The sequence below is a fragment of the Fusarium oxysporum genome, chromosome XI (assembly GCF_013085055.1).
Source record: "Fusarium oxysporum Fo47 chromosome XI, complete sequence".
Classification (NCBI taxonomy): domain Eukaryota; kingdom Fungi; phylum Ascomycota; class Sordariomycetes; order Hypocreales; family Nectriaceae; genus Fusarium; species Fusarium oxysporum.
Genome location: NC_072850.1, coordinates 1454764 through 1474162, shown reverse-complemented (window position 1 = coordinate 1474162; position 19399 = coordinate 1454764). Strand labels below are relative to the sequence as shown.

The following is a 19399-nucleotide window of genomic DNA, read 5'->3' as shown; positions in this document are numbered from 1 at the left end:
GCTCGATATGATCTCCGCATTCTTCACTCCAGCATCCTGATCTTTGTGACCTTTGCTGTTATTCATCAAGGTATGTTGAGCCCGTGCAGATATGAATGCATCATTGGGTTTAGGCTCTGAGGCGCTCTTATTACGAATCTTTAGTAGAGGTGAATCTCAGCATTCAGCTCCCCCGTAGCCTCAGTAGCTATCATCAACTTAGACGCTTCGTTGCCACCTTTTCCATTCTTCCAAACTTTTGCCACAATATCCAATATTATCTGCTCCGTTCCCTCTTGTCCCTTTTGCATTATGTATTGGAAGGCCACACGGGTCAGCTGCTGTTCTTGGGCATTCTCGGCTAAAATGCCAGCTATGAAAAGAGGGTATAATATGGCCCTGGCGAGTGAGAGTCGAAAGTTGAACGTTCCGAGTCCGATGATCGCTTGAATCGATGCAAATACCTTCATGCGTAATATTTCGGTGCTAACCTTGGCTGTCGGTGGATTTGTTTGATCTTGGGGATGGTCAGCCAGACAGCGGCTGTGAAGAATACCGGCGAGTCGAAACGCTTCCCAGAGGTGGATCTGTGCGAACTCATCGCCAAGTTCTCCGGGCCACTGCAACAGATCTTGTTCGATGGTGGTAGAGTCCATGTTCGCTAGTAAATTCATCAGACTATAAGGTATCCCTGACACTTGCTCAATACCGGAGTGTTTGTGTGGTTGGACATAGGATTTCCATATTTCCAGTGACGGTGTAATCCTGTTCAGGGTGAAGAACGGTATATCTAATAGCCCGACAGCTTCAAGGAGATGGTTTGCCACGGGGGGTCTCTGTGGATCATTCAACAGCTCACGTGCTTGGAGGACTCCGTGAAGACCTTTCAGCAGGGGTGACCAGATATATAGTGAGTTTATCTGCAAGTATTAGTATAGCTCTGGTACGGATGTGAGATTTCGACTTACGCTAACGCTGCATAATAAGACCCCCGTTGCCAAAGTGACATCCTGGCACAACATGCTTGGATTTTCCAAGTCATTGAGATAGTTTGAAAGAGCCGATTGCATGTAGAGAGGTGTCAAATGACTGGTATCAACATCAAGACTTGCCTGATACGCTAAGCAAGCGTGCTTTAGACAGATACTATCTTCACAAAGTGGTAAAATGTCAGATTTAAACGTGGTATCATGTCCGGCACGACCTGTGAGCGTCTGGTATCCGATGGTAGTAACTATACCCTAGTTAGAAGATCGATCGTGAAGTATCATTGTGTCTACTTACAAGTGTTCATAAGCTTCTGTGAGACTTCCTCGTCTGGTAAACCTTCTGATAATGATTCGAATTGCAAGCAAAGCAGATCCAGTTCATCTGGCGACTGCATTGACGAAAAGTCGGGCAAGTCCACCAGCGGGTCTCCCACGGTCTCAACGGCGGGGCTTACCCTTCTATTACGCAGAGATTTACTCTTCTGGCGTGGTGGACGAATTGGTTTCAAGACTATACCGCCCCCTGCTGAGCTTGCAGTGTCTGAAGAGCCCCATGTCAATCGTGTTTTGTAACCCTCGCAGGTCATGCCCGCTTGGACACATCTATCACAGACGGGTCGTTTCTCGTCACATTTCTTGTGTCTTCTTTTACAAGTCCAGCAACTGGAGGCTCTTAGTTTGAGATATCGTCGTTGTTATGGTCAAGTTACTTACCCGCGTCGCGACCGTGAGCTCATAGATGTCAAACCAAACGCGTGACAGGAGGGGGTTACAACACGAAGTGGATTAATTATTATGTGGTTATAACGTAGCTTATGACAAAAGGATGACATCCATTGTTATCAAGTCTTTGCCAATGTCTTGATTGACGTGAGGGGTGATGCCTCGGGCCGAGATAGCTCGTCGCCACGAGTCGAAAGATCAAGATCAGGAATCGCAGAGACCTGAAATAGACTAGCGCCGAGATACGCGTATCAAGGAGAGCGATAACGATAACATCGAAATGATAAGGGATGTACTAACTCGAAGCCGCTTAGCGTACGCATAACATATGCATAAGCGGTACATATTCTACATAACTTTTACCTCTCAGAAGCCACTTCAAAGATACGTGCAACCATTAAAATAAGAAACAAACAAAGCCTCAGAGAACTTGTCGTTATATATCGACTTTCAAACTACTTCTTGAGTGCTAATGTATCTCTAATCATGTAAAACAAAGTCGTTGGTGGCATCGCTTCCTCCTCATCCACCAATTCCTTCTCTTCGACAACCTCAAAGCCATACTTGACGTAAAACGCGACATTGTTCCTGTCTGTACACTCAATATAGCATGGATAGTCTCCTATCTTCTGCACCACCCATTGCATGATCGTTTTCCCAACTCCCATTCCCTGCGTATCAGGTCTGACCGCAGCAATCTCGAGGTAGTATAGAGAATTTGGTGGATATTTCTTCTTGATCCTCTCCTCGAAATCGTTATGAGACTCCATCATGATTCCGATCCTCTGTGAGGGCTTGTTAGATCTGCTATTATTGACTTGTGCAAGTTGTATCACCTTTTCTAGACAGAATGGTTCAGTTGGTTGGACCCACCACTCGTCCCATAAGACTCGCAAATATGACGGCCACCAGAGTGGGTTCAGCCATCGATACACTGGCCTGGGGGGAAACAAAAAGCAAGATCCAACGCTTCTATGAGTATCATCCATTGTAACGGCTTCCATGGCGATTCCACGGACTGCATACTCGCGCAGGCGTGCCTCTTGCCATTGCTGCAGGGTAGGTGTCAAAGTCTCCCAGCCAGGACCAGAGCGGTCACGCGAGAGCCAACGGATCAAGGGATCTGAGGCGAAAGAAAGGCTGATGATCTCAGCAGCAGTCTTGATTGAGCCATAGTCTGGAGATAGTTAGTTGAGGAGACTGGGAGAGAGACCGACGAACAAACCCAGGCCAAGTGGCCTCATCTGGACTTTGCACGAACTCTTCGTCAGTTTTGACATGATCACCCGGAATACCGATGCCAGGAGGGATGGTGACTACTCTGCGCCTGTCTTATCTGTACTTCTTCTCTCACAAACTACGAACGATGAACACGCGGGCTATCGCATTGTCGGGACCCGTGAAACCCGTCCCTGTCTCGTTTAGTGCAGAAACCAGAGACAAGGTCTGGACCCTCGATTTGCGCGGCACCGGCTACTCAAAGCGGTAACGATCAACAATAAGTCTGCGCTACACCCAGTAAAGCATGCAGTGCCGCGCGGGATTGATTGCCCTACATGTCACAATGAGAGGCTTGAAGATTTCAAGCATCATTGTGTAAGAAACGCGTAGTTATATAAACAAGGTTAACAGATCCGACGGTTTAGAGATAGCACTAAAAGGCATCCAGCCATCCAATAGACTTCTCTTGTTCCATCAGTTGAAGCAATGTCGCAGCCATCTCAATCTATCCCCCACCCGAGCCCCGGTAACCAGTTTTACCCCGACATGCCAGCAATGAGGGCTCCAGGGTTGGAGTTTGTGTATCGCCTTGTTGCCAAGATGCATCCAACAAATGGCTACGATATCGAAAACATACAAGGCACAGGTATCACGAGGTCAATTGCAGGTATTGAGTCTGGTACTGTAAAAGGACCAGGTATAGAGGGAACCCTTGTCGAGAACAGTGGTGCTGATTGGGCAGAACAAGTTCATTCCAAGAAGGTATGCGCGTTTACGGCATGCATCGCTGCATTCTGTGTTGACAAACAGGAATAGATTTACTACAAGCTAGATGCGAGGTACACGATTAAAACAAATGACGGGCATCATATCTTTGTACAGGCTCGAGGGCTGTTCCGACCTGGGCCGGGTATCGAGTTCTCCCAACCAGACTCAATTGACGTGGATTACACGCAGGATGAGGTGGAATACTTTACTCATATCACTTTTGAAGCAGCAGGAAATAGCCCGTACAATTGGATGAATGGTATCGTGGCCATCGGAGCTTTGCAGTCATTTGGAGGGGCTGCTGTGATAGATTGCTGGCGATTGACCAACTTTCTTGGACAGAAGGTTGAAGATGTTTACGTAGGCAGATAAACAATTGGCCAGGCCAACTCAATGACATATTATTCACCGAGTTGACCACTCGGTAGAGAGAACTTGCATTGAATTACGATATGTGCCGAAGTAGAGAACGGTCAAAATTCGATACTGGTCAAGAATATTGCCGTATTTCACCAAGTTACTCAACCTTAATCCTCAACTGCTCCCCACATCCCCCGCATTTCGGACAATGAACCCGGCTGCTTGGACAGACTTGAGCGATAAGACTAACCGTATAAGGTAGGCGGAGCCCCAAGGCATCGATCATCTGGCTATGCTATCTTGACTCGCAGAAGGTATCACAACTGGCCATCCCAATACAGAGATAAACGCCTACATAAAACCCCTGGATCAGTTGCTGATATGAAGTCACATAAGTCCACGGCTCAACCCACCCAAGAGACATCTCTCTCGCAATACTCTTCACGTTTTCAGCATGCCCAGAAAAGTAGCACCAGCTCCTCCAGAGTTCACGACACCGCCGGGTACGGTCCGGCTCATTGGTGGTGAGTATACAGATACTGATGCTTCGTCTACAAGCTCATATTTATGGTAGAGGATGGTCTTGCCGAAACGCCTCAATTGGTGAAGCAACCGATGCCGACTGACGACCCCAACGATCCTTTGGTATGGATGCGCCAAATACGATGCGACTGACTTGACTGACTTGGCTAGAACTGGTCGCGTGCTCGCAAGTCTATGAACTTTGTTCCCATTCTCGCAGTCACGGCCATCATCTTTACCCAGTGAGCTACCAGGCCCTTCGACTAAGCGACGAGCCACTAATATTGACAGGACTTCCTTGCCGCTTATCTTCTGGGTCCTCTGGAATCAGGAATTTGGATGGTCTTACGGTCAACTCAACAACGCGAACGCCCTCAACTATGTCGGAACCACTGTTGGTTGTATCCTATTCATTCCTCCGGCGGTGAAGTATGGCCGTCGGTCGATGTACCTGCTTACAACAGCCATCATCTTTGCCATGGCCATCTGGTCGGCGCGCATGAAGACCCTGACAGAATTATACGTATCACAGTTGATCTTTGGACTCGCTAGTGCGACCAACGAGAGCATTGTCGAGATGACGGTATGGGAATAATGCATTGAGAAGGATCACACTGACCGAGGACAGATTGCCGATTTGTATTTCGTCCATCAACGTGGTAGTGCAAATGGTCTATATATGGTGATGGTCATGATTGGTGTAAGTCGAGAACTATACCGACAGGGGAATCGTTACTGATTCGTAGCAGAGCTTTCTGAGCCCCGTAATTGCAGGATACATGGCCGCGGATGGAAACTGGAGGCGCTGCTATTGGATCACCACCGCAGTTGACGGCGCTCTTTTACTCTACTTCTGTTTCTTCTTCGAGGAGAGCAAGTACATACCGCGTCTAGAAGCTCAGCAACTGTCCTCCGAGGTCCCAACTCCTATCCCAGCCACGAAGAAGGACAACATCTCGGAAATACAGAGTGGCGAGATGAGCACATGTATCACACTGGAAACATCGAATGCCCCATTACATCGGATCAACTCGGATATACCGCTTCTCACATGGCGTCAACGCATGCGACTGGTCACAAAAACCGACGAAAGCTTACTTGGCGTTGTACGGACCGCTGTCGTTATCTTGTTCCGCTTCCCAGCCGTCATGTACACAGCCCTTACGTATGCCTTTTGCCTCTGTTGGATCTCCGCTCAAGCGTCAATTATCTCTATTGTTTTCACACAGCCACCGTACAATTTCGGTACCGTTGGGGTTGGGAATATGAGCCTAGGAGTATTTATTGGCTGTATTTTGGGCTCAGCCTACGGTGCAATTTCCGATCGAGCTATTCTTTGGTTCACACGAAAGAACTACGGGTATTACGAACCGGAAATGCGACTTCAGCTGAACCACTTCCCAGCAGTTTGTATGAGCGGTGGTTTTATCATGTTCGGTATCACTACAGCAAAGGTATGCAGAGATTCACCTTTATTGCGACTAGTCATTAACAGCAATAGGGCATGCATTGGATATACCCCAGCATTGGTAGCGCCATCTTCGGTTTCGGCCTTGGTGGTTTGAGTGATGTTGCGCTTTGCGTGACCATCGACAGCTATCAAGCGGTATGTAGTCACACAGTCTCGCAAAGAGCAAGTAATCTAACACTGACCAGATCACCGGAGAAGCATTTATCGGGGTCGCCTTTATGCGCAATGCCTTCAGCATTGCCATTTCGTTCGCCCTTGTTCCATGGCTTGATGCTCAAGGCCTGCAGAATATGACGATTGTCATGGGGTTATGGGCATTGGCTATGGCATTTCTTCATGTTCCAATGATGATCTGGGGAAAGAGGATCCGTGAGAAGACTGAGGCGAGTTACAAGAGGATGGCAACAGGAACGAGGGTGTAAACTTTGCGTGTAAAGAAGCTCCTCGAAGCATGGAGTTCTCGACTCCATTAAGAATATCGCATGAACAAAGGCCTCTCTGTATCAAGACTGAACTATAAATCAAGCAAAACTATTCCTTGCCTTTGCAAGCTGACGCAAAACAACACTGACTCAATGATTACGGCCGGCATCCTCTCCGGATTGTAGTAAATCCTCCTTGAGTTGACGTCGTGGGGGTAGACGGGTCGGAAGCGGTCGTCGTTCCGGTTACTAACGTCGAATCTTCGCTGGTTGTTGTTGCAACAGCCACATCAGTTGTAGCGGTAGTACTATCTTCACTCGAAGTAATTGCCTCTGTAGTAGTGGCTGTAACTTCGGTTGAAGTCGCTACCTCCTCAGTATTAGTCGTAGCGTCTTCGGGTACGCCATATACAACAGTACCAGATATGGTCCCAGAAGCTTGGATGGTGCGTACAAAGGGCGTCGGGCCAACAGTTGTTGTTGTAGTCGCATGGTTGATCTTGATACCCTTGTCGCAATCAACACATCCTCCGGCTTTGACCATAAGACCCGTGTCAAGGAGTCCGTTGTTCGCATCGCAAATTGCAAAGATCATTGTATGTGCACCAGGGGCTGCAGGAAGACCCATGATTAGCGGGGATGAAGATCTGTCGTATTGCGTGCTTCGAGAAGGGTTATTCGGTTCGGTAATGCCAATAAGAGATGCCAATTGGATCTGGATTAACGCTGGTAGGTTCTGTTAGCGATAATGTTAAGCACGCGATGGGTCACTTACAAGTTTTCCCTGGTCGCAAGGATGAACTCCATGGATAATCCATTATACTCTGGCTCCACAACGAGTTCAACGGACAAGACAGCGGCGTTTGTCGTATCAGGTCCGCAATACTCTGAACCGTCCATCTGCGTATCAACGTTCTGATTATGAGTGTTTTCATCCGCATTGCGTGAATAACCAGTCGTCAAGATACAGCCAGATCCGATACCAAAGGGATCAGAGGTAAAGATACCTGCACTGCCTAGATAGCCGCCGAGTCCATTTTGCTCCTAGTATGACTTCTCAAATGTCGCGTCGGTGATTGAAATGCCAGGGCCTTTGAAGATGGCACTTGGAACGGCGGTCGCATCATTTGACGTCTCGATAGATATTTGGGATCCCATCTTGAGCCTGAAGGCATAAAATGACAAACGAGTAATTGACAAGAAAGGGTTTCAAGGTTAATTATGGTTCAACGGTCATTTTAATACAGCTTCGATTTTCAGCGGAGGTCTCATGGCTGAGAAAAGAATTACAGAAGGCGTTAACAGTGCGTTTAGCAGGTCTAGCGCGCTAATAGTTGTCGATAGTGCCAATAAAGTGAATAAAATGAAGCCACCAAATTAAATCAAGGCTCATGGCCCAACTGCGAGTAGCATAGTGACTTCTTCAGGGCCTATCCTTGTCTTCTAGTCAGCGACTTTATTTGCAATAAAGTTTGATATCGGAATTGCTGCCACCCTTATCATATTGCCTAAAGTTCATGGTTTCAGGCTCGATCGTCTGAGATTGCCGCTCGATATTTAAGTCTTTTACTATTAAGAACAGAGGTTCTAAGTTTCCTTGCTTCCCATTATTGCTTAGGCCTTGCGCCCGATCAGAGAAAGAGACGGCACAAGCATCCGATTGAAAGTGGCTTGTAAGGCTGAAATGACGTATATTTGGCTAGAAGTGGAAGTGATGCGACTTCATTTCTCCGCGTCTGACGAGAGCACCTGACGCTGCTTAATCAAGTCTATTATCTATATATTAAGGATCACGACGTTAATCTCAACATACTGATCCTAAGACAAAACAACACGAATGAAACTTCTGCCAACATGCCGCAAACTCCCATCAAAAAGGGCCCTGAGCTCACCATCCATTTGGATCGTCCGGATTCAACATACATTCCTGGAGAGGTGATTACGGGTCAGATATCACGAAAAACTCATATCGTCACTGCTTCAGCAACTGTAAGTATCTCGTTGCATGCTCGAAGTAAATCGCGAATGGTGGCCAGGCGTGGGCACTTGACATCGACATATCGTGGACGCTTTGATCTCTTGCAATCGGCAGAGTACTCAAAAACTATCTTTGAAGGCCCTCTACATGTCGCTGAGAACGATGCGGAGCAGAGCTGGAAATTCTCAATCAGCCTACCTAGCCGTGTAGACGGACCTGCACTGCAGCCGCTGGCAGGGCCGGGTCAGACTTTTCTGACAAGGGATGTATCGGAACAACCTCTTCCGCCGACATTCTTGATTGAAAGCTACGACTATATGTCTGGCATGTCAGCGTTTGTCGAGTATTACTTACAGGCAGAGTTGAAGACAACGTCGAGAGGTTCTGGTACTTCTGAATCAATACTACCCTTCAGGATGCTGTATATCAACCCAGAGCCTTTGCCAGCTCAGATAGATCTTCATACGGCACGTCATACCCTCGCTCTCCAAGGCGACAACCCTATGGTGGCCAGCGTTGAGGTTCAGACTCCGACTACGCTGCAGGTCGAAGGTCCAGGCCCCATGTCATTCCTGGTCTTGGCAGTTCCACCCCAGGGCGTTGGCCTTGGGAAACAAAAGCCCGGCCTTCCTTTTATTCAGATAGTCCGAATTTTCATGAACGTTGTTGGAAAGACGGAGATCAAGTGTCCAAAGGGGAAGAACGTTCATGAGACAGACTGCGAGGCTCGGATAACACTACATGCTGAAGATGCCTTTAATCAATATGACGAAGATCTGTACATCCCATGGCAAAGACCAGCCACAGAGACTCAGCAGTTGCAGGGAGGTGGTTCAGCATCTGAGACGGGGCCATTAGAGGGGCTCGATATCGGAGCAAAACTTGGTCTCCGTCTGCAGCGAAACAAAGGCCTCTATCCATCTTTTCAAACATTAAACATTCGGCACACGCACCGTTTGAAATGGGAAATGACAGTAGAGGCTGCCGGTAAAAGCTTTGAGCTATCTGGTGAAGAGCCAATTAAGGTTCTTAGCAGGCCTGAGGCAGAGCGCAATACGGAATGGATCCAGCCACCGCCAGAAGATCACTTGCCAAGCTTTTCTGATGACGAGGACGTGTTCGGATCAGGGTCTAGACGCAGCAGCCGCCAAACAGATCCAGCTGCCGGCGTGGGTGGCCTGTCACGGCTTTGGGTGTTCTGATACGAATTTACCGAATCCGTGTCGGTGTATTGGGTCAAGGAACCAGACACAAATTTTATTTTTTCATTTTCACCAAAGCAGAAGAGCAGATATTATAATATTATAATACTTTTTTTGCAAGATAATCCTCCATAATCACACGCATCTTTTCTAACTAGTTTCTCCCTGATCTGTTCTCAAAACTGTCTCGTTATAAGCCAATTTGGTCCCTGCCGACTTCGGAGAACCCCTGTCTCGAAATCACCGTAGAAGTCGGTTTATTCATTTATCTCCGTGATTTACCCACGGAGTCTGCATGGAAATCGGATCCTGCGGATGAACCTGCTTCCGCTTATTCTCTCTCGTGTCCGAAAATTCTCATTCAAAAAGATCTTATCTGATCATCTCGCATTTGGCCTTTAGTGGATCTGCAACGACTCCAACTCTGCCGCCCAGCGTGCCCGTCTTCACAATGAGTCTACAGCAGCTAAGCTTCTATTTCGACTTTGTCAAAGTCATCGTGTCCTATCTTGCCAGCATAGCGTTACACAAGGGGCAATCAATTATCCATAAAGCTACGTATCGACTGCTACCTGACTCACGTGTCGTGATCGTCGTTGGAGGCTCTTTTGCGGGGAGTCTTGTTGCTCAACGTTTGGCTCACACGCTTCCCTCCGGCTATCGCGCTATTCTCATCGAAAAGCACTCTCACTTTAACTACGCGTTCAGCTTCCCTCGAAACTCCGTCCTGTCAGGGCGAGAGCATAATGCTTTCATTACGTACGACAACATCGCTGCAGGTGCTCCGGATGGCATCTTCCAACGAGTCTGCGACGAAGCATCTGATATCACTGAGACCCATGTTCACACCGTCGGCGGTGTCTCTCTTCCTTACGATTATCTCGTGATTGCCACTGGCGCAGCCCAGCCTCCTCCAGCTCGATTGAATGCACGGATTAAGGAAGATGCAATTGAAGAACTACGAGGTTTCCAGCAACGCGTAGCCAAGGCCGATAGGATTGCAGTAATTGGAGCTGGAGCGGTTGGGGTTGAACTGGCGACCGAGATTAAAGAAGAGTACACCGACAAAAAGGTTACCCTCATTCATTCTAGACAACAACTCCTGCCCAGATTTGGTCAGAAGCTCCATGATCATGTCATATCTGCACTCAAGAATCAAGATATCGAGGTCAGATTAGGCGAGAGACCTGTCTTTCCAAGTGATGCTGGCCAATCTGTCCAGGAGACCAGTCTGACCTTTTCTAACGGAGAGACTAAGACTTTCGACCTCGTGGTACGTTACGGACCAACCAACCATAGAAGCTCTCAATTTGACATGAGATTATAGATTCCCTGCACTGGTCTTCGCCCACGATCTGACATCCTCGCCACATATTCTCCCAAGAGTATCGCATCCAACGGCGAGATCCTAGTCAAACCAACACTTCAAGTCCAAAATTTGCCCTCTCCCCGACAGAACATTTTTGCCGTAGGCGATGTCGCTCAGTCTGGAGGCGCAAAACAAGCTCGGGCTTGTATGATGCAAGGCGAGGTTGCAGTTCAAAATATCCTCAGCCTTATCAAGAGTAACACTGCCACAAAAGAATACAAGCCGCAGTTCTTTGAAGGGATGCTGAACCTGACATTGGGAACGGTAAGTACACTGAGTCCTTGAATGGCAAGGACTGATATTGACGTGCATTTAGCATACCGCTGTGGTGTATATCCAGAAAGGAGATTTTGAGCTGGTTAAGGCAACTAAGGGACCAGATGAGGATTTGGATGTTGGAAAGATGAGATGGCAACTCAATGCAAAGTCGGGATGAACTAAAACCTTTCTTTTTCTTGGCAATATCAAGGGTATACCGTTGCTCAGTCTCTATTGATAATATGGTTACCACCTCTTCTATAATACGTTATATTATTTCTTAAATCGCCACTAAGATTGTTTGGCATTAGAACAACCCCAAGTACAAGGGCAGGCATGCTTTTCAGCACGATATGCAGTCTAAGCCTTGGCGACAGTCTCGCCAATAACATAGGTAGGCGTCGCAGTGGTGAAGTTCTTCACATCAGCCTTGATCTCCTTCGCCTCCTCTGAAACGCTGGCCTTCTGGAACGAAGCCAGGCTGTCCCATGTGATGATACTGTAAATTTGGTGAGGGCTGTCTCCACCGAGCTTGATGACCTGCCCACTGATAAGACCTTGAGGACCCCAGAGCCTATGGTTCATTAGACATTTCCTTTGAGGCAAGGATGGATACTGAGTCTCACTTGTGGGCTAGAGGCATATGCGTGTTGACATAGTAGTCGACATCGAAGTCATGACCGACAGGGTACTGAATAACGACGGTAGCCATAATGTAGGTAGGTGTAAGTACTGAAAGAATTTATTGGACTGATCGGTGATCTAAGTGAGTGAGAAAATGATCGATCTGGGTTACCGATTGTTCGGGACAGTATTTATTTATACAAATAATGGAGGGCCCGGTTATACGGTACCCAATATAGATGAACTAATGGGAGTAAGAAAAGCCCCAGGCCTCCACCTTTAGCTACAAAAAGACAAAAGCAAGACTGGTATAAAACTTAGAAAGCTTATTACTGATTATTTTGGCACTTTGATTTCTGGTTGAAACTTTTCTTGCTCCTTGAGAGATTGGTAAAAAGATGCCGAGGCATCAGTCGATATCTCCACTTACGGAACAACTCGAGAACCCCGAGTATGAAACTAGACTCCACCACGGTGCAACAATTAACCCACATATCGCACTAAAATCGGCTTCCCATGAATGAACGTCCCGATTCAGCTCGTTCCGGGCTGATTAATCAGAGTCTTGGGTGGCCCGTGAGGCTAGTGCCGCCGTTATCCCACCATTGCCGAGGTGATTAGAAACTCTATGAGCTAAGCATCACTGACGACATGAGTTCAGGTAATGATGAAGGTTATTGATAACGATATAGAATGAGTCACGCTACAACCGGCAGTTGGTACTTGCTAGTCAATGTAATCATTACTCAGAACCTTCCTACCACGTACAATGTTGACAAGCCATAACGACGTCGCCTTAAAATGAAAGTTGCCAGTATCCTAACCGACAAAATTCTCATGATCATCCTCACCAAGAGCCAGGCTACTCTCAAGATCGTTCATCCAGTCAAGACAAGATCTCGTTGTTGACCCCCCAGGCAAAGCTACCTTTGGGCTACAACTTTCTGCCTCCCGAATCAGCAGGATGATTCTATTATTGGCGATGGAACGACTTAGCTCCAGCTTTTTAGACAGCGCGGCTTTGGTCTTCTCCTCCATGGCGTCCAACCTCGCCCGACCAGCAGTGATCTCCTGCAACTTCGTCTCGTATCTGGCTTGCAGTATCTGGTTTTCATCTGCAAGCCGTTGACTTGTTTGAATGACATTGTCTCGTAATTGCTCAAGCTCATTGACTGAAGTTTGCTCCGCGAGAACATTGGCTAGTTCCAAAGCGGAGGAGAGGAGAGCCTCTAACGTAGTCGTATCGATTCGCTTGCGATCAACAGCGCAACGCCGAATTTCGATAACAGAATTGAGCAATTGATCGCGCTGTTCCTCGTCCGGAACCCTTTGCTCCGCGTAGCGCTGAAAAATAGAGTCTTTCATCCAGTGATGCAGCTGAACCATTTCCGGACAATCCCAGCCGCGACCTTCGAGAGCATGCGGCATGACGCGCTGTGCGAAAGAAAAGCACATGGTCTCGAGGCGCTCCTGCAGATGCACCATGAGTTTATGCTGGGCGCTGAATGGTAGATATATGAGCTCCTGTGGCTCAGGGGCTGGTGGCGGTATATCAATCTCCGTGGCTGTAAGGTGTGAGAGTCATGCCGGGAACAGAAAAGGCAAGCTTACCACCATTGATGTGCCCTGGAAGTGGAGTCTCAGTTAATAACTCATGACCGCTTTCGGCCTCTGGAACTGGATCTTCTTCGGGCAGTGCGGCTTCTAGGATGTTCTCAGGAACAGCGAACAGCGGTTCTTGATCCTCTACCGCTATGACTGGCTCAACAGCTAAGGATTCTTCTCCAGAAATCGTTTCTTGGCCATTAACAGAAGGAAATTGGATTGGCTGAGGTTCGCTCAGTAGTTTCTCTTCTTTACCACTCTTCTTCTTTTTCTTCTTTAGCTTCTTGCTCAAAATCCTCATCTCAGTGGTGTGCCCATTGACCACCTCAACCGTGGGCGATAAGGGCTTGACAAGAGCACTATACTGCCCGTTGTCGTCGACTAGGTCTGGTCTGTCTAATTCTGTCGCAAGTTCGGCCATGATGGGAATGTTTCGGTGAAGCGGGGGTTGTTTGACTCGAAAGCAAAAGTGGAGGGAAGAGCGAGTCTAACAGCGTTATATGTAGTAGGACATGCAAAAGATATACAAAAGAGCGATGAGAGTTTTGGTAGACTGGGTTACAGTGGCAAATTAACTACTGTTGGTTCCAAAGCTGGCCTCAAAACTGCAGCCAATTGGGGCTACATGCTTCCTCAGTTTGTCCCAACCGACCTTAGCTAATGCATGTAGGAGGCCGAAAACATGTATCCTGGACCTATGAGAGATTCCCAAGTGGCCAGACAAGAAACACGCGGAAGCGGCTTTCAACAACATACCATGCAGATCATGCCGTATGATGCCCGATAATGCCCAAGACTCTTCACCATCTGAATATTTCTTTGTAAATAGTGGAGTATGAGCTGGTTGAAACGAGTGCAACTCAGAGTGATTGAACTTGAATATGAGGTGATATAGCTGTACAAGTAACATTGGCAAAAACAGAGATATTTCAAGCTTCCCACTTTTGGGCCATACGACAACAGCCTGGCATGAGATGTGTACGATCTACAATCTTTCCAACTGTAGCAGCGTATATGTGAACCCAACTTTATCCGTGCAGTGAGTACATAGAAACTCTTCCTTGAATGCAAATGTCAAGTCTGTCATAAATCTCTCCTTCAAACGGATCACTTCATCAGAGCTTTCGCCTTGGTAGACTTGAGGCTTCAGACCGTCAATGAAGACTTGAGAACATGCTGCAAATGCAAAGCCGGCCACAGCATCTGTGTATCTCTTCCGACCAGCCATTCTGGCTTCTTCAGAACTTGCCTCAATTACCTCGGGTGACCACGAGGTATGCATTAGTGGTAGATTATGACGGCTCTTGAGACTCCATTTCGTGTCGACAGCAGCGATAGATGTCAGAATCTCGTCCAAGGTCCTAAAGTACATCGGAAGCCGTCTTGCAATCGTTGGATCGACCTGATACTTGTCGTAGAGGTTGCGAAGACTGGCTTCGAAACATCGAAAGGTCGGCAAAACGCTGATCTCACCGTCACTAGGAATGCAAATCGTCATAGTTCCATGCTGGCGAATTTCTTTATGGCGGGCTGAGAGGAAGGTAACGAAGTCCTCGTGAGCCGCAGCAGATAGCGACGAGGGGGTTGAAGATGCGTCGGGCATATTGCGTAGCCAATGCAAAGCTGTAAAGTTGAAGCCAGCATCAACAAAACCATCGGGCAGAACCTGCTCAAAGTATGATCTCGGAGATAGTAGGGTATTTATGGAAATGCTTCCGCCCAGTGAGAGGGTATCCCAATTTTGATGAATTGTCAACGTCAAACTGGAGAAGTCGTTGGATGGTGTATCATTGAACACCAATGTTGCTGAAGTAACGGAAGGTAACATCTTTAGGTACTGCGAAAAAAGCTGAACACTGATATCAAAGGTTTAGTGGCTTTTATATGTCGCCATGAGGAAGATACATACGAGTTCTTGCCTTCAGAGGAACCATAATCAGCCAAGATTATTGATAGACCTGCGAGATTGCATATCAGCCGGACGAAGCCTAAGTCGATGGATTCATCGTGAAAGGTACCATACCCTGATGCCCCGAAGGGCGAAGCAGCTCCAAAGATTTATCTATCGCTTGTCCTTGAAGATTAGAGTTCTCATTGTAGTATCCTCCTCCCTGCATAGATACATTGTCAGCTTTCATTATGGCAGAGTCACGATCAATAGAACTCAGGTAGATGATGGAAATAGCTTCAAAGTGGCACGGTACCAAAATGCAAGTAATAGAATTTGTTTGAACGGCGTGGAAGATCGTTTTATCTGTGCCGATGAGACTCTACGTCAGTCCCGATATACCCGATCGGCGATACACGATGCAGCTCCTGTACGCCACATCGTGATACAGAGGGCCGTTCCATCGTCAGCACTAGACACGATTGAAGCTATCTGGGGCTAGATCTGTAAGAAATCAAGCTTTGCGCTGTTCCACTGCTTGGAATTCCTACGTATCACGAAGTGATTTGGCCTATGGTGTTACTTATATAACATCACGCGGTCTGTTGATCATGAAATTTCCTCAAGGTTGTAGCAGTTTGTTCGTCTGTGAGGTTTTCCGTCATTCCACAGAAATGTGAGGAGCATAAAGGCGAAAGCTAGAGTAATTATACGTGCCGTGCTATCTAGTGTTAGGCAATATCTAAGCTTTACGATCAATCACTCGTTGCTTTCGCAGGGAAGTTTGGATCAAGACAATACTCAGGAGAATAGTCTGTAGCGCTCCAAATATTATTCGTCCTTTCGCCGAGTACCGCTCTTTCTTCCAACCATTCCAGTCACACAAGACTAGTCCCATGTTTATCATGGTAAGGACTTGCCATATGATGATGTTTCGTAAACATAGCCAGTCTGTGTTCCGAGTGAGTTTTGAGTGCTGTGATGGTTCTAGGGACAACAAGAATTAGTATCAATACTACCGGTAACCGGAGCTTTTACCTTACCTTTACCTGACTCAACATTTTTCTCGTTGTTTTGAGACATGTCACACTACTTCGGCGCTACAATTGGATCAGATGACGGGTATTGAGGGAAGCGACAAAGCAAAGAGCGGGGAATGGGGGCGCACGGTAATGATGTTGTACAGAAGTTGAAGAATCATCAGCATGAGGAGCTTACCAGACGTGATACGGACCGGACTAACATGATCCCGCTGTTGAATATGCATGATATATCACTAATAACAACGGCTGGTTACGAGGGCTCCTATGAGGTACTCGAGAACATTCAATACTTTATACGAGCCTTTGGTGGAAGATTAATGTTGTAGTCATTGAACGCTGTATAAAACTGGTCTATCTATGTGACAAAAGAAACTAAATGATCGAATGGTATCCCCGCTCCCGATATATATGAGTAAAAGTATTATACAAAAAGAAAGATAAAAAGTAGGCAATCTCATGATTGTGGTGTTTGCTTTTCCTTGTGCCGATCTCCCAAGTGAATTTGAGTAAATAGCTGCCCGGGGTTCATGTTCGCGAATTGCAGTAGCGCGATTGATCTTCGAACCGGGATGCCTTTGCTAGGTATGCAAATAAAGAGTTTCGATGTGAGCGACTCGTCCGGGCAGAACTTCTTGAAGTATGCTGCTTTGCCTGTCACAGGCACCGACTGAATCATTTGGTTGTAGCCGTCTTTCCAGAGCCGTGACACAAGTTTCGATGACCCGGTAACCTCTTGAACCTCACCGAGGGGCTCGATGCCAAGACTCATGTAGCCCACGTCGGAAGCTTTCAGCAGCTCCATGGCAGTAACAATAAGAAGATCTGAAATGCCCCGTGGTGCATCTTGGGATGCAATGCAAGGGTCGAGGTGATATCCTCTTTCAGCGCCGAGTTCTCGTAGTGTCGCAAGCCCGTTGATCTTGCCGTCGCGGTCGGAAGTGTATAAGAAAATTGTTGATTCAGGGAGCGAAAAGAGGTTGTAGACAGTGACGAAAGCCTGTGAGCCGTCTCCATGCTTGCGGTTTCGGTCTTCCCTCCAATCATCGTAAAGATCCTGCAGCTGGCGCTCCAGCTCTGGATCTGTCTCATTGACAGCAGGACTGTAGAAGCTCATTGACATACCTCCACGCTTTGGATCGAGAAGCTGTTTGTTCTGAGCGATCATTCGTTTGCCTGCCTGCTTTCGAAGAACCTTGTTTGTAAGGGGGTTGAGAACGGCTTCATGGCCAAAATGCATTGTCGCCCAGCCTTGTTGATGGGCATACTTGGCAAATTCCTCACTAATCCCGACAAATGCAAGTGATAGGCCGCGAGCCCAGCGGTAACGGCGTAGCTCACTGAAGAGTGCTTTGCGATGGAACTCTGAGCATAGTGGATCACCAGCAACGACAACGGTCCTGGCGTGAAGCTTGTAGATCAACGATCCATAACCTTTCTTGCTAACAAAAACTTTGTATGCTGGGTCAAGGATACCCATATGAGAGGTTTGCGCGTAGGATTGGTAATCGTGTTTGAATGCTGCCTTTGCGGCCGTGTTGTTAGGACTGTTCCTTTGGAGCTCTCTTCGTAATCGGTGAGGGCATTTTATGTGCGATACGGTCTTGGCGGCGTCATAGGTCCTTGAGATGATACCCTCGTCGGGAACGACAGTCGATGGAGCTGTAGATGCTGATATAACAGAGATGTCTGTTTGAGAGTGTTGGTATGTTGACGATGATGCGGACTCTACATCGGAGTACAGCATGTCGTGTCTCTCCATGGTTGAGATGTTGATATGGAAATAATCAGGGATTAGGAATGCTTATTTGCAGTCGGACTTCCAGGTATGAGTTTATGCCTTAATTCTGGATAAACAACAAGCTAACTGTCAGGGCTATCCTACTTATATGTCACCAAGGGCGGCACCTCGGTCAGCCCTGGCACTCAGAGCTGCGTCACAAAGTAGCAGTGGCTGGGCATTCTCCATCCCGTAACCTATGAAGTCCAAACTCAGCCCTGCTCTCTCGTAGAACTCGTAATAGTGAGGCTCAGCCATTCTGCAATCTCATGTTACGATTTTGGAGGCTTGAGAGTTCACACAATGTTGAAAATGTACGACCTAGCCAATTAGAGTTCCGGGATGATGTGGTCTTACTTGCCGATTATCCGTCGGCTCCAACCCAGACTAGACATTATTGCGCGCGGACCCCGTAACTGATCTGCTGAGCTTGCAGGGGTCTACGGGGTACCCTACGCTAATAAGCTACGCTACCATTAGGGAGTAAGAAAGCTTCTGACAGTTAATAATGATGCCAAAAAGACGGGATCAGGTGTCCCACTAAATACCTATTGAGCCTACCGCGATTCTTTTGTCACTTATAATAGAAGTTAAAAGATTTCTTGGCCTCCCCGGGCTACGTAGCGTCTTCGCACGATGGGACTCGATTCGGGAAAAAGGGCTTTCGGGGTCCTTGAATTGCGTTGCCCTACACGGCATGTGAACTAATTTAATTAATCATTATGCCTACAGAGCGGGTAAGCATTGACATTTTCTCCGAGATTTCTCTTGCTAGCCCAATCATCTCAATCACGGCTGATGCATTGGGCCTGACCAAAGCTCGCCAAACACTTTGTTTGCCAGCTAAAATAAGACTCAGCCTCAACGCCAGCACCACTTACTTCATATGGGCCATCAGGGCTGGGTCTGGACCATCCCACGTCATATGAGACTAGTAATGGAACAAAAGAACGTCACCTTTCAGTCTCAGAAATCTCCCTAAATGGCCCAACGCCCACTTTCTCACGTTCATGCCAAGGTTGGAGCGCGTCTTGCAACAGCCCGCACTGACTGCATGGATTACTAGGCGCAGCTCGCCATTTCTGCTGCACAAACCTCAACGCAGCGCCTGGGAGTCACAGACAACGAAAGTGCCCATTTCACCATTCAATTCACAACCCTCCGTGATACAAATGTGCCAGCCTTGGCTACAACAGCATT

The 19399-nt window shown here is 47.4% G+C and overlaps 10 protein-coding genes across 10 annotated transcripts; 4 read left to right on the top strand and 6 right to left on the bottom strand.

Annotated features, from left to right (window-relative positions):
* Positions 1–140: 140 nt before the first annotated feature.
* On the bottom strand, positions 141–2971 carry FOBCDRAFT_192251 (uncharacterized protein; the record flags this gene model as incomplete). The annotated part of the gene is made up of 5 exons (XM_059608723.1): positions 141–899; positions 948–1129; positions 1264–1571; positions 2151–2868; positions 2917–2971. The coding sequence occupies 5 exons, from the start codon at positions 2969–2971 to the stop codon at positions 141–143; spliced, it is 2022 nt and encodes a 673-aa protein (XP_059468069.1).
* Positions 2972–3398: 427 nt separating this feature from the next.
* Positions 3399–4052, top strand: FOBCDRAFT_281419 (uncharacterized protein; the record flags this gene model as incomplete). The annotated part of the gene is made up of 2 exons (XM_031192608.2): positions 3399–3674; positions 3729–4052. The coding sequence occupies 2 exons, from the start codon at positions 3399–3401 to the stop codon at positions 4050–4052; spliced, it is 600 nt and encodes a 199-aa protein (XP_031031454.2).
* A 442-nt stretch (positions 4053–4494) lies between these two features.
* On the top strand, positions 4495–6455 carry FOBCDRAFT_286361 (major facilitator superfamily domain-containing protein; the record flags this gene model as incomplete). The annotated part of the gene is made up of 8 exons (XM_031192607.2): positions 4495–4564; positions 4615–4685; positions 4734–4804; positions 4854–5145; positions 5191–5262; positions 5312–6016; positions 6064–6168; positions 6219–6455. The coding sequence occupies 8 exons, from the start codon at positions 4495–4497 to the stop codon at positions 6453–6455; spliced, it is 1623 nt and encodes a 540-aa protein (XP_031031453.2).
* Positions 6456–6612: 157 nt separating this feature from the next.
* On the bottom strand, positions 6613–7273 carry FOBCDRAFT_281417 (uncharacterized protein; the record flags this gene model as incomplete). Its single annotated transcript, XM_031192605.2, has 2 exons — positions 6613–7181; positions 7231–7273. 2 exons carry the CDS (start codon positions 7271–7273, stop codon positions 6613–6615), a joined length of 612 nt encoding a protein of 203 aa, XP_031031451.2.
* Positions 7274–8309: 1036 nt separating this feature from the next.
* On the top strand, positions 8310–9635 carry FOBCDRAFT_324334 (uncharacterized protein; the record flags this gene model as incomplete). The annotated part of the gene is made up of 1 exon (XM_031192604.2): positions 8310–9635. One exon carries the CDS (start codon positions 8310–8312, stop codon positions 9633–9635), a length of 1326 nt encoding a protein of 441 aa, XP_031031450.2.
* Positions 9636–9968: 333 nt separating this feature from the next.
* Positions 9969–11550, top strand: FOBCDRAFT_265464 (uncharacterized protein). The gene is made up of 3 exons (XM_031192602.3): positions 9969–10908; positions 10963–11268; positions 11321–11550. The coding sequence occupies exons 1-3, from the start codon at positions 10087–10089 to the stop codon at positions 11438–11440; spliced, it is 1248 nt and encodes a 415-aa protein (XP_031031448.2). The 5' UTR covers positions 9969–10086; the 3' UTR covers positions 11441–11550.
* Positions 11551–12121, bottom strand: FOBCDRAFT_233608 (uncharacterized protein). Its single transcript, XM_031192601.3, has 2 exons — positions 11889–12121; positions 11551–11836 (listed from the first exon to the last, which is right to left on the bottom strand). The coding sequence occupies exons 1-2, from the start codon at positions 11972–11974 to the stop codon at positions 11623–11625; spliced, it is 300 nt and encodes a 99-aa protein (XP_031031447.2). The 5' UTR covers positions 11975–12121; the 3' UTR covers positions 11551–11622.
* Positions 12122–12584: 463 nt separating this feature from the next.
* Positions 12585–15094, bottom strand: FOBCDRAFT_245204 (uncharacterized protein; the record flags this gene model as incomplete). Its single annotated transcript, XM_031192600.3, has 5 exons — positions 12585–12612; positions 12935–13451; positions 13498–13978; positions 14248–14308; positions 14481–15094. The coding sequence occupies 5 exons, from the start codon at positions 15092–15094 to the stop codon at positions 12585–12587; spliced, it is 1701 nt and encodes a 566-aa protein (XP_031031446.3).
* Positions 15095–16012: 918 nt separating this feature from the next.
* Positions 16013–16542, bottom strand: FOBCDRAFT_233607 (uncharacterized protein). Its single transcript, XM_059609935.1, has 2 exons — positions 16423–16542; positions 16013–16366 (listed from the first exon to the last, which is right to left on the bottom strand). Exons 1-2 carry the CDS (start codon positions 16460–16462, stop codon positions 16122–16124), a joined length of 285 nt encoding a protein of 94 aa, XP_059468068.1. The 5' UTR covers positions 16463–16542; the 3' UTR covers positions 16013–16121.
* A 187-nt stretch (positions 16543–16729) lies between these two features.
* Positions 16730–18360, bottom strand: FOBCDRAFT_233606 (uncharacterized protein). The gene has a single exon (XM_031192598.3). The coding sequence runs from the start codon at positions 18179–18181 to the stop codon at positions 16877–16879; it is 1305 nt and encodes a 434-aa protein (XP_031031444.2). The 5' UTR covers positions 18182–18360; the 3' UTR covers positions 16730–16876.
* Positions 18361–19399: the final 1039 nt, after the last annotated feature.